The sequence below is a fragment of the Silurus aristotelis genome (genome assembly GCF_946808225.1).
Source record: "Silurus aristotelis genome assembly, chromosome: 18".
Taxonomy (NCBI): domain Eukaryota; kingdom Metazoa; phylum Chordata; class Actinopteri; order Siluriformes; family Siluridae; genus Silurus; species Silurus aristotelis.
Window position 1 is genome coordinate 2,282,165 of NC_139591.1, and position 13,793 is coordinate 2,295,957.

General features: G+C 37.1%; 1 protein-coding gene across 2 annotated transcripts in view; it reads left to right on the forward strand.

Annotated features, from left to right (window-relative positions):
* Positions 1-13,793, forward strand: part of palm2akap2 (PALM2 and AKAP2 fusion) — an 83,511-nt gene that overhangs the window by 13,749 nt on the left and 55,969 nt on the right. For both annotated transcript variants that reach the window (XM_083567945.1, XM_083567939.1), the window contains 2 exons: positions 10,391-10,471; positions 13,140-13,270. In XM_083567945.1, coding sequence (XP_083424071.1) covers positions 10,391-10,471; positions 13,140-13,270 — 212 coding nt within the window. The remainder of the gene's footprint in view (positions 1-10,390; positions 10,472-13,139; positions 13,271-13,793) is intronic.

Consider the following 13,793-nt stretch of genomic DNA (forward strand, 5'->3'; position numbering starts at 1 on the left):
GTGATTTTATTGTTTAATATTTTATTTATTTTATTACATTTTATTTGATAACTATATTTTTATGTAGTAATCTTGTAATGGTGTATTCTCACATTAAAGAAAAAGTTCTGATAATCTATATATCTTTTCTGACTCATTCTTTTTAGTATAGTGCAGTTTTATTTTGCAATATCCAATGTAGATAATATAATACTTTGCTAATGCAACTGATTATTATTGAAGTTTAATTATGTCAATGCATTAAATGTACATTTATAGCATTTAGAAGATGCTCTTATCCAAGTGAGTCAACTTACAAATGAGCAGTTGAGGGTTAAGGGCCTCACATAAGGGCTTAGCAGCGGCACAATGGTGGTGCTGGGATTTGAACTCGATACTGAGTCCAATGTCTTAACCAATTAGCTACCACCTCCCTCATTAAGTTGAGCTGAAATTTAGTTTTTAAATCTCACACTGTATAGTAACTCAACACAACATAATGCATTTTTCACATCAGTATGCAGGGTGTAGCATCGGTGAAATAAGTACTACATTTAACATGCTGCAGTCCGTGATCGGCTCCGGCTTCACTGTGCGTACATATTTTAAAGGAAATCGCGTTACAATGTGGCTCGAGAAATCTGATTTGCAGATGACAATGTGAACGTGTAAGGGATAGCTTTAATCGGATCAAAGGCTACTTCTGAACGTTTTTTGCCACTTGAGCAGAAAGATTGCTTTAGATTTTGATATATGATACTTTTAAGTCGATAGCTATTAGTATACCAGAGCTGATGCACTGAAGTGTGAGGTGCTTTAGACAGCCTTCCAAATACAACTGAAATACTAATTAGGCATTTATAAAAGCACGCAGTAACAATACCAGAAATGAAGGATGCCGCATTTCATTATTATTTCATTATTATTTCATTGTCAAGAACTAAGTATATATATATATATATATATATATATATATATATATATATATATATATATATATATATATATATATATATATAAAAGAGTTTAGTGGGTTGATATATAATATACACTATATGCCCAAAGGTTTGACGAGACCAACCATCAAACCCATATGAGGTTCTCCAACAAACTGTTGATTCAACGTTGGAAGGATGTGTAGAATATCTCTGTATTAGCATTGTAATTTTTCTTCACTGGATCCAAGAAGCCTAAACCTGTTTAAAAAAAAAGATTATACCCCTGTGCAAAAAATGTACACCAATGAAAATGTTTGCCAGGCTTGGAGTAAAATATCTCATGTGGCCTGCACAGAGCCCTGACCTGAACCCAACTAAATAGCTTTAATAACAACAAAGGAGGAGTAAATCCTAAACAGACTATTCACAAACGTATCTGAAGCTGCAAAAAGTGTTTAATATACTGATAAAAGTATTTAGATTACATGCAAAAAGTGTTTTACATTTTATTATATGGGTCACGATAAAAAAAATGTGCAACTGTTGCATAATTCTTCATTAGTGAGCCAAACATAAAGTGGGGCGGTGGAAGCTTAGTGGTTATGGGTTTAGATTTTTGATCAAATGGTCGAGAGTTCAAATCTCACCCACACCAAGCAGCCACTTCTGGGCCCTTAGGTTAAGACTTTTAACCCCATAGCTGCTCATTTGTATCAATGAGATAAATGTAAGTCATTCTGGATAAAGGTGGCTGCCAAATGCCGTAAATATAAAACACAACGCTATAACACTAAAATGTGGTTCTTCTCCAAACTGTTACCACAAAGTGAGCTCCTTGAAGATCTGGTTTACATGCTCTGGAGTGTTAGATCTTGCTGCTATAGAGATCTGATCTCATCCCTACTGAACACCTTTGGGATGAATTGGAAAGCTGACAGCACCCCAGGTCTCCTCACCTACTTCAGTACCTGCCTTTCGTAACACCGTTGTTGATGAACACAAATATCCATAAGCACACTCCAAAATCTAAAACATCTTCCCAGAAGAGTGGACGGAATTATAAGCGCAAATTGGGACTAAATGTGGAATGTGATGCTCAAAAATCACATACCGTACATGACCAGATGACCCAATACTTTTGGAAATATTGTCTCTGTCCAAGCAACACGTTTCCTCATTACTATTGTAAAAAGCTGTTTGTTCAAAATTCAATTTAACTCATGAATAAATATAGACGAGGTTTAGCACACAAACACATGCCACATTGATGTGCAAATAAATCTATGGACTCACTAAAGAATTAACATTACTGTAAGATTTTTGTTTGTATACACCTGGAGCTTAGATTTAGTTTGCTGCTAAGGATCATGGGAATGTTGTTAACGGCCACATAAAAAAGTTACTGACCAATAAATGGTAATAAGCAAGACTCATAACTCACATCTGGTCTTTTAGCTCAAAATAAATCATTACGAATTACTGTATGTTGGAAAAGTTTTCTCGAATCACTCGACTCGATTCTAATCCAATCTGAGCTGCTTTTTCTTTCCAGAATCACTCCCAGTGATTAGATTCGACTTCAGTACTTAGTGTGCTACTCTGGATAAAATTTTCATGTAGTGAAAAAATGTGTGAGGTTCTTATACTTAATCTGAAAAGTTCTTTTTTATCTTATGTGACACTTTAAGCTGTATATTTCCTGAGAATATAGTAAACACAATAAAGAGGTTTGTTTGTGTGGGTAGTCACTACAGGCATCTAACATAGCTAAAGCAAATATATAAAGTACTTGTGAATATATGTAATATCCTCTTCATATTTTTATAGTTCTATTTTTTGCTTGGAGGAAACACCCGAATGAATGAATCACACATCCACAACACGACCTCCTGCAGTTCTTACTGTGAGCTCTGATTATGAATATTGTAGCTTTCTAATGTCGCCTGATACTGAAATCGTATTCGGTGGGAACCCTATTGAGATTTTAAATACAGTCAATATTTAGTCAGCAGCATGTCTTTATTTGAGTAAAGACAAAAAAAAACACGGACTAAAGAAAACGACATATTTGTGGTTTCCGTTCTCAAACTGCTTCTAGAGGAAAATGTTAGTCTGCTCTATTTTTGTCCACAGAGATGAGTGCCTGTGTCTGTTTCGATCACCAGACACCTTCACCCTGCCGGTTGTTTTCTTCTACACTGATAAGTCTGTGGACATGTAGAAGTGCTACTAACTCCCTGGTTCAATTTACAAACCTGTTACAAGCATGGTGCTTGAAATAGCTACTGTATGTAGATAAAGTGTAACCTCAGAACAGCAAATTAATATATCACTAAAGCACTAATGGTCACATTATTGAATTTAGGACCTAAAAAACTGCTGCTTATCCAGATAAACTTCTGTATTTTAACATGGCACAGGCTCTTATTATAGGCGTAAAACTATTTGGGAAAGATTTAGTGCAAGACAGATATGCAGTTTTTTCCATCAGCTAATTTTTGCTAGTCATCCATCTAATCAAGTCACACAAAACTTTGGTTTATCCCAATGTGTCACTTATGCACAGAGATGGGAAGTAATGAAGTACAAATACTTTTAACTTTCACTCAATTAATATTTTTACACACATATCTGTACTTTCTACTTCTTACATTTGAAAAAACTGGCTCGTTACTTCACTGTATTTGTTGACATGATCAATATTTAATATACATTTTCAGCCCATCAACCTGTTCCTTGTCACTGTGCAGCTTTTTTAATCTACCACTGGTGTATCATCTCCTGGCTCTCACACACCACAGATGTAGACTAGACTATGAAGTTAACAATGAGCAAAGACAGAAGCACGTGCTAGCCAATGTGGATAAGACAGAGGGAGTCAGTGATGTAAACATGACTGAGCACAGAGACATTCCTGATCACATCATCATCTTTTCTCTGCTTGTGTTTTATATAGTGGATGTTCAGCCTGGATACATTCATTAGGTAACAAAATTTTTAATTAATTTTATATCAATATGACGTGGAATCCATTTACCAGCATGACACTAAAACAGGTCGTAGTAACCACTACTTTTTACTGAAGTACGTGTCAGAGTCCAAAGTTCTTTAACTTGGATGAAAAAGTGCAGGCAGAACTTAAACTTTTACCAGAGTCTTTTAAAACATGAGTGTCTGCACTAAGAGTGAAGGATGTGTGTACTTTTGCCATCTCTGCCTATGTAGCATAAATGGACTATAATTGTCTACTTTATTTACTATTTAAAATTGTCTTCTAAAGCAGCTTTGAAGGAAACAGTGGTCTTTAAAGTAATTTACGTCATGATTTGATAGGTAGGTTGCAGCAAATTATAATATAATATAAAATATATTAAGATAATCACCAATGATAATCAACCAAATGCAATAATTGTAAAAAATAACGTTTGAAGCTGAATCTACAGTCTGGGCTAGAAAGGAATCAGCCTTTACATCATGCCAGTCTGTGCATGTTTACTTATGACTACAGCTTTACCGTGACTTTTAAACAATGAACAATTAAGTTGCAAACTTTCACAGATGCGAACAAATCACGGAAGTAGCTCACGTGTCTGCCAGACGTTGTCACATGTGTGAGCCCTCTTCTGCCAGAGTTTGTACTGTAGTACCACGCTCAATCAAAGTAAATGTCACGGAAACAGGTGGAAAAGCAGTGGTGATGTGGAGGGGACTGCAAAGAAGTGCAAATTTAATGACTATGGAAACAAAAGTTAGCTAAAACAAATGAGAGATTGGACTGGAAAAGATGGTGGACATTGCTCGGTGGTATAGCATGAACTGTCAACCATCAGCATTATTCTATAGAACAAAGACAATATAATGGAACAAGATCATGGGGCGTGCATTATGCATAAACCTCGCTTTTTGGATTCATGAACAAAATGAACAGTGCTCCTGGAACGGAAGGGAATAAGTGAGAGACTTCCTGTATTAGTAATGCAGCTTTCTTAGCAGTTTATAACAGCAAATCCTACAACATGGACACCAAAGTTTGTTTCATATTTGTAAATATTTGTATGTATTTATTCTAATTACAAAAAAACTATAAAAAGTTACTGCAGCCAAATCATTCAGGCTACTTATGGTTTTGTTTGCTTTTTTCAGTAAATGAGGGAGGGACAGTCATTACAAAGGTCAGCATAGTTGCCTGTGGAGGCATCGACGTTAACAATGACTCGTCACAAATCTCAACTCCTACTTAACAGAGTGTCACTACAGAATGTGTGAACTGTAGTGTGATTACTGGCTAAATGGTGAGTTTCCTAGCATGGATACGCAATAAAACTATTTAGAACTTATTCGTAGCGTTTTTGGAACATTGTCACTAGCCCTGATCGGAGCTGTTGTAAATCCAGACAAATGTGTTGGTGTGCTAATCGGTGGATTAGACTAATGAACCTTTAATACGAATTATACCTTCAAAATGACAGTGTGGACGCTTACAATTCAGTCCTCAAGGGGTGCATCACTTACAGGGAAGGCTGCCAAGAACAGGCCGTGTAAACCGTATAAAGAAGGTTCAGGAGGTTATTGTACTTCTTGGGTTTGTCTGGTCAGGATTTTTAGACCACAGATCTTTTTCAACCATTCTTAGACATACTTAGATTTCTATTTTAAAAAAAAAGAAGAAGTGTTGCCAGCGCAAAGAAGTGTTGCTGCATTACTGCAAAGCAGATGTTTTCAATTCGGTTCCACAAACGAGCAGAAACAAAATGTTCTTTGTTTGGTTGTTACCCACTTAGCGTGCCTTGTTAATATATCTTTACTGTGAATATTACCTTTTGTCTTGCACAGCCTTTTTTACCTAATTCATTGCAGATGCAGTCTGGAAATTAGGCATGGTTACATCTCCAATGATCTCATATTCGCTAGGACTGTATTACATGACATGGTGGTCATACCACCAAAGTCCAGCATGAAGAATGTGTCTTGTGTGCTGGTATACAGTGTTGCTCCAGGCTCGGTCTGTATTTTAAGCCGATCTTCAGTATGTGTCAGCGTGCTTGGCAAGAAATAGATCCTTCAGCAGTGTTAGGTTGGGTGTGGAGGCCACTGCCATTCCACAGTGAAATTTCACTGGCCACGTGGTCAAGATGAAACTGTTTAGCTAATTATAGCCTTGTGGTCACAGGAAAACCATGAGAGGCAGGTTCTGAATACTTATAGGTGTTTGTTGTTGTGCTGTATGTTAGAGAAGAGACATCTGTGAGAGTGAAAGTTTGAGTTTAAGTCTTTGGATGTTGGATCTGAAGGTCATGAGTTTAAATCCCACCCACACCAAGCTGCTGACATTTCTGGGCCCCTGAGCAAGACCCTTACCCCTATAGGTGCTCCGTTGTACAAATAAGATAAACATAAGTCGCTCTGGATAAAGATGTCTGCCAAATGTAATAAAGGTAAATTTAAATGAGCAAGATAAGAACCATCAGATTTGATCCTAGAAATGAATGAGGTTTAGAAACTCTTGATAATGTAACAAGTTCAAAATTAAAATAATATTTGCAAAGTTTTACCTGCATCTGTGTATATTCAACATCTGCACTCCTGACCATTTTGGCGGAAACACTGAAACACTTCCATGCGTAAACTCTAAAAAGGTTGAACATCAAGGAGTCAGAGTTTTTACTCTTGCTGCCAAACTGGTAAACATCTGATGGAGTGTATATAACCTGAGGATTAAACAGAGCTCAGATGTGTCTGCTAGGACAAGGACAGACTTGCACTGCATAAAGACGACCAGATCTACTCTGTAAAATCAACCGTGCATGTTTGCAGATCAGTGTGTGGATGTGACCAGTCCATGAAGCTTGTTCAGGGGTAAATAATTACCAAGAGTAGTAATAAAGGCCCATCTTTCTCATGTGACATCATTCACTGAACAAGGGGCTCCCATAAAAAAAAGCTAGATTTGCTTTTTCAGTCACATCTGGATTCCATATTAGTTCACATTCATGAGAATGCCCAAGGGAGAACAAACTGCAGCACTGTAGCTCAGGTCTGGAATGCAGCTGTGAATTGGTGTCAGCACAGCCGTAGCCATTTTTTTCAGATGGTAGGTAGGAAAGAAGAATAGCCTTCATATGAGGCAACATGCTGCTTTGCTGGACCCTTTTTTTTTTTTGGAATTTGAGGACAGGAAGTGAATCATGTGTGGTGTTTACTGAAGAAAAAAGCTTACATCTGTTGAACATTTGAACCAGTCAACATCACTGCCCCCACAACTTCCTCTGTACACGCCATACATCTTGTGTTTATAAAGGATTATTAGTGTTGTTCAGTTGGTTTTACACAAAGCACTTTTGTGTTGTGGAGTGGGGACTTTTAAGGGATTTGTGCAGTAATTTTTTACTGTCCAATAAGTGTGTGTGTGTGTGTGTGTGTGTGTGTGTGTGTGTGTGTGTGTGTGTGTGTGTGTGTGTGTGTGTGTGAACGTGAGCAAAAAGTGATGCTGTTCTTTTAAGAAATGCAACAAGAAAAGAAGGAAAGCATTAAAATGATGTGCCATTTTTATCCAAGAACGACAAATGTATGAGATGAACATAGTGCTATCTTCTGTAGTGCGGTACATTAAATACTTTTATCATCCTTATCTAAGCGGCTTTCATATATATCAGGTATAACATTATGGCATTGCAACACTGAATAACGCTGATGATCTCTTCATCATGGCACCAGTGAGTGGATTTATTTATTAGGCAGCAAGTGAACATTTTATCCTCAAAGTTGATGTTAGACGCAGGAAAAATGGGCGTAAGGATTTGAGTGAGTTTGACAAATTGTGCCGTCTAGACGACTGAGTCAGAGCGTCTCCAAAACTGCAGCTCTTGTGGGATGTTCCTGGTCTGCAGTGGTCAGTATCTATCAAAAGTGCTCCAAAGAAGGAACAGTGGTGAACCGGCGACAGGGTCGTGGTTGGCCGAGGCTCATTGATGCACATGGGGAGCGAAGGATGGTCCCGATCTAACAGACGAGCTCCTGTAGCTCAAACTGCTGAAGACATTAATGCTGTTAATGCTCCACGGGTCACGACTGTTTCTAAATGTTGACCCTAAATGATCTCTGGCCACTGTGAGTTCTGCTAGTTTTGTGTACACTGGTCAGCACATGAACTTGGTTCAAGGTTTAAAACCCCAATATTGTCAAACTTCCCCAACGTTTGCTATAAATTATAATTCTGAATGGTCATTCTAAAAGTGATTAATGAATCAGTCCTCCTAGTGCTGTGACCCATCACTGACTTCCTGCTTATGTTTGTTACTCGACTTCATGACTTCAGTCACATTCCCGCAGGGACATTAACATTTCGCATCTTAGCCTTTCAAAAAATATTAGTTGAAAACGGAAATATTTGGTTTTTGAACCCAAAGGTTCCCATCTAAATTTGCCCCCTTTTTGCTCAGCGGAGGGTCAAAAGGAACTGTGGGAAAAACTGCTCATATAGAAACACATCTGAAAAGGCAGGAAACAGTGAGTGTATGGAGTCACTCCAAGGGTTTAGACCCTTGAGGAGCTTTTTGAGATCCTCATTCTGTAAAGCCTGCATGTATATCGAATGAGCTATTTGTTTGATTTCAGTAAATTTATATTGTTATTATGTATTTTTAGATATTATACAGTAAAGAAGACATTTAAAATGAACAGGCAACAGTAAAAGGTCTGTTACTGCACACTGTGCATGTCAAAATTCGTCTACATTACAGTTTTTTCAATATCGAATGACAATATATACACTTAAAAACGTTTTTGGTGTAAATTTATAGGAGTCAAGTCAAGTCAAGTCAAGTTTATTTCTATAGCGCATTTCACAACAGACATTGTCTCAAAGCAGCTTTACAGAAATCAACAGTGAAGGTGAATGGTGTGCATTTATCCCTGATGGGCAGCCATGGTGACTGTGGCAAGAAAAAACTCTGTTATGAGGAAGAAACCTTGAGAGGAACCAGACTCAAAAGGGGAACCCATCCTAATTTGTGTGACATTAAGAGTTTGATCATAAATCTTTCAATAATACAGAACACAGGAGAGTGAGAACTAACATGAGTACTGGAGTATAAGATTATAAGTGATATTTTTTCTACAGTCTTCTACAGTCTTTATGGTTATAAAACTAGGAGCTACTGAGCTCAACATTTGTGATCATCACAGATCCAGCATCAGCTTCTCCATGCCAGAGCCTTTAAACACTCCAGGAGGTCCAATGTCAAAACTCCACACATGTAGTGGGAAACACTGGCAGTCGGGTCACCAGACATGTACTGTATTTGTACAAGTCTATTGCCATTTACTTTGTACAGTATAGTGCCGTATTTACCAAATAGTACCATACCGTAATATCATGTAGTTTTACAGAGTTAAACTGAGTTGTGTACAACAATATATTACATTTTACAGAGAAAAATACAGCAATTTCCATTTTTCATACTGTTTCATACTGTACTTGAAAAATCAAAAGAATAGAATTTTGCCTTTTATGGACGTGTTAATGAAACATCATCTAATAAAAAAAAATAAAAACATTTAAAAACTAAAGTGCAAACGTTTTAAATTTTTCTGTAAAACAACAATTCCATAAAAAATCAGATAAAATGTTATTAGGTGGAAATTCTTGTCAACTATAATAAATACTCGTCTTCTTTTGGAGGGAAAGACGTTGTTTTAAAAGATTAGTTTCATCTGTTTAGGAACAGTTGAGAAAAAATTAATGAGTTGATGGTTCTGCTATTTGTTGTAAGATTCTGTAAATAAAAAATGACTTCTTTTTTAGGGTTCACATTTATTTAAATATAGATTCCAAAGATCGCTGAGGTATGCGGAAAAATAATTTCACGATATAAATAGAATCGAATTTCCCTGTATATTCACTATATGTATATTAGGGGTGTAACTGTACACGTGTACAAGTGTATATGTGTGTGTGTGTGTGTGTGTGTGTGTGTGTGTGTGTGTGTGTGTGTGTGTGTGTGTGTGTTTAATTTAATATTTCATTTAGTAGATATGACCTACTTAACTGTTAATTATGTAAATGTAATTATTTCAGCAAATTTAGCAAATGTCTTCATTCCCTTCATCCTTCATTCATTCATTCACTCCCTGGATATGTGGAATTATTAACATTTGTGATAAAAATTCTTGAAGCTGGACATAAAACACTAAAGAGTGCACTTCCTGGTTAGCGGCTAACGCTAGCACTGTGTATTCTTGTGCGTTTTCCTGCATGTGCAAAACAAATCATTTTTCCGGTACGGCGCGAGTAGCCACAGTGACACTGCGCTAACTCTAGTTTTTAGTTTTTATATTCCTGGCATTGTTGTGTACGTTTTTCAAGTTACACAACACAAGCAAACCCACCTCACGTCATGTGAAATTTGATAAATATTGCCTAAATATCTGCTTGGGATCATTGAATCTAACATCATCTTTCTTCTTTTCTGTAGGAAAAACGAAAAAGACAAACCGAGATCGAGGATAAAAGAAGACAGTTGGATGATCTTGTTCTGCAATTTCAACATCTTAGGGTAAGAAATGTCTCCAAATCAGTTCTATTTGAGCTTTACGAGCATTTTAACAGACTGGGCTAAGAAATAAATTGACAAGCACAGAATTCTCCAAAAATATGATTGTTAAAGTTTCTTTAAAAAAAGTTTAATTTTCATTTACCTGTCACAGGGTTAACATTCTGATCCTTAAGGGATCACTTTAGATCACTGAAATTACTTATTTTTTCCTAGAGTTTTTTTTGTAAAATAACGAGTGCACAGCTAACTATAGTCTGCAGGCCCTCCTTTAGGAACGCTTAACATATTATCAGATGAACAGCGGTTTGCCTCCATTATGCCGAATAGCTCTGTGGTGTAATTGCTTGTATTTTCTGCTAGTTTGATTTCGCAAAGATAAAAACGGGCCAAGTTTAGTTTGACTTTCTGAAGAGTTTTTGTTCTAGAGCTCTCTTGAGGAAAGACAACTTAAAGGCATTGAGCCACTTGTTTTTAAAGGCTGGGAAACATCTGATAACCAAAAGAAATTATGGCTGGAGGACATTTCGCAGCATGTATGCGCAACAGACTGTGACAGAGCAAAGACAGAGAATAAACAGTTCAAGTTTTCTTTCGCATTATATGTATTTTTTTTTATCCTCCAGTAAATATTTAGCATGTAATTGAACATGAAAAAGGGAGTGCAGCCTTTGTTTGAAAATCAGTGTCAGAAGATTCCAGAGTTAAAAAAAGTTCGGTACTTCAGGACAAAGTGTTTGTTAGAAGATTTGTCTCATGTTTGATCCAGAACACAAAGATCAACATTGTGAAATTGTTGAGTCGCCAATATTTCTATGTTGCAATGTACTATAGCTAAAAGAAAATCAAAGGATATGCAATTGCTAGCAGCTTTTGACAACTAGCCCGATCCACACCACATTATAAAAACTTCATACAACATGTAAGAGTATTTGGGTATTTATACAGAGATGTTCAGCTGGTGTGTGAAGGCTGAGTAATGCACAAACGAGGGATTAGTTTGTTCTGCATACGGACGACAGATTGAGGAAGTGGAATGTTTTTTCTAGCCGTGGGTGTTTACGGAGTCTGAACCAAGTTCCCACTGGAAAGTTGTAAAAGGTAATTTTACCTAATAACCCATTTAAAAGCACAAGGCTGTTTTTAGATTTGTTTAGGATTTTTTTCCAAATTTTTGGCCATTTTTGAACCAAAAAGCTACCTGATGCTTCGTGGAGGTTTTTCAATCTAGCATTTTGACCAAGCGTTTTTTTATATTTTAAAGAATATTTTCTGGGATGCTCACCACTCTTTTTTTTTCCTTTATTGATCCTACAGGGAAATTGGGATTTTATTTTTTTACATATCCCAGCAATTTATGAAGCTAGGATCAGAGCACTGGGTCAGCCATAACACAGAAACCAGTCTCAGGGAACTCATCCTCACCAAATGAGGCGATAAGCAGAGGCGGAGGGAAAACTCATTTTTTACTATCACTCCTGTACACTACGTATCCCTAAACTTAAATGTTTTACTTTTTCTTCTTTGCTTATCTTAATTTTCATCACAATCATCGCTTTCTGGCTTCGCTTCGCTATCTAGCAGCGGCGTCTCGAGCTCGTACCTCAATTTTTTGTTCGCGTAACAAAGCAAAAAATCGACAGAGTGACCGCTCGTACCTCGATAAACTTGTATATTAATGCACTCGTATGTCGAGGTACCACTGTAGACTGTTTATATTAATTTATATATTGATTTATCAGTAACTGTTTTATAACGCATATTGATGACCATCTGATAGATTATAACAAACTGTAAAAGATAATAAATAACCTCTAATTTAAAATATCTGAAAAATCTTTTCTGATTATATAATAGTTCAAGGTATATATGGGTGGTCAGCAATTTACTTTAGTGGTGAGACAAGAATAACCTATGTGTGGAAAATGATGTGTTACGACAACGACTGCAGGTTTAAATACTGTTAGCGCCTTTAGCACAACTGGACTGGATTTCACTTCTATGCTAATGATAGGCAGCATGATTGTCAGTTTGCTGTAAATCAGCAGAACAGCTATATAAAGTGAACCACTTTGCAAAAAGACAAAAGTATTCTATAATATTATTTTAAATGTAAATAGCATGGATACAATGAAACGGCACCGCGAGCCAAAGCGGACATGCTCTGTTGAAATTTACAGTGTGTATTTATTTTAGAAAATCTTTCAAGCTGCTTCATGGGGCAAACCATCCACCAGGGTCTTCTTGCATAGCATGAGGGCGGCCCTGAAATCTCAGAAGCTCTGGTTGCTGCTACATAACTTCAACAGGTTGTGAAATGGTCAGAAGCATTTCTGAATTCTCAGGGCTGACCGTCAACATGAGACTTGCTGACTGGAGGTTCACTGGTCTTATGGCGTTTCACAACTCCAGCAAAAATAGACCACAAAAAGCCTGCCAATGTGACCCCACCAGAGATCCTGCATGCCATACTGTCTGTTATCTGGAGCAGGCTGGTTTGCATAGTGTTTCCACCAGAGATTTGCATGCTGAGTTTGTGGATAAAATGCTCAGAAAGCAGGAGTTTCTGTGAGAGGTCAGGGACCATCAGAAAGAGTTCTCTGGGAAGGTAATATTCTAAAAAAACATTAATACAATGTAAACTGAACAAATGTTTTGTTGTTTTTTTCAGTCCAAAGCCATGAGGGAACGATGGCTTCTACAAGGTACTCCAACGGGGCCTGACGAGAAAGATGAGGAAAGCAGGAGACAAGTTGAGCAGGATGAGCTTCATATCAAGAAACTAGAAGACTCCATTCAGAGGTATTTGTACACTATTCTCAAGCAGTATAGTATCTGTGGCACTCTTTAAAGTTAAGCTTTTTTTGCCAAAGCCTCATACTTTTGAAGTTTTGCCAAATTCTACTGTAGTTCCAGCTGTTTTTGACTATATGCGTGTTTATAAGAAGGTTTTATAGGTTTTATATACCCCACATCCTGTGATCCATTTAGTGACCATTTGCTAAAACACAGGAGTTTCTATATTCATCCAATGGTCCAAGCTGGGATTTGGTTTTCTGGTTACCTTCGCTTCTCATTAAGAAAACCTCGAAAGGGTGTCGGATTGCACGTCTTTTGGGGAATAATAACGTCATTACGCTCTGGGTTCCACATGCGATTCCAGGGTTCCTTCCAAACGATTCTCTGAATCTAAACAGATGGTGTTTTTCCTGTTTGTCCTTATGAATAATAAAACAAATTAGTGTGTCTTTTACTTCAGTGAGTTCAAGGGCACCAACAATGACTTTAAAATCCAATGCCAGGGCTGAATTGAGTCCAGGAACTA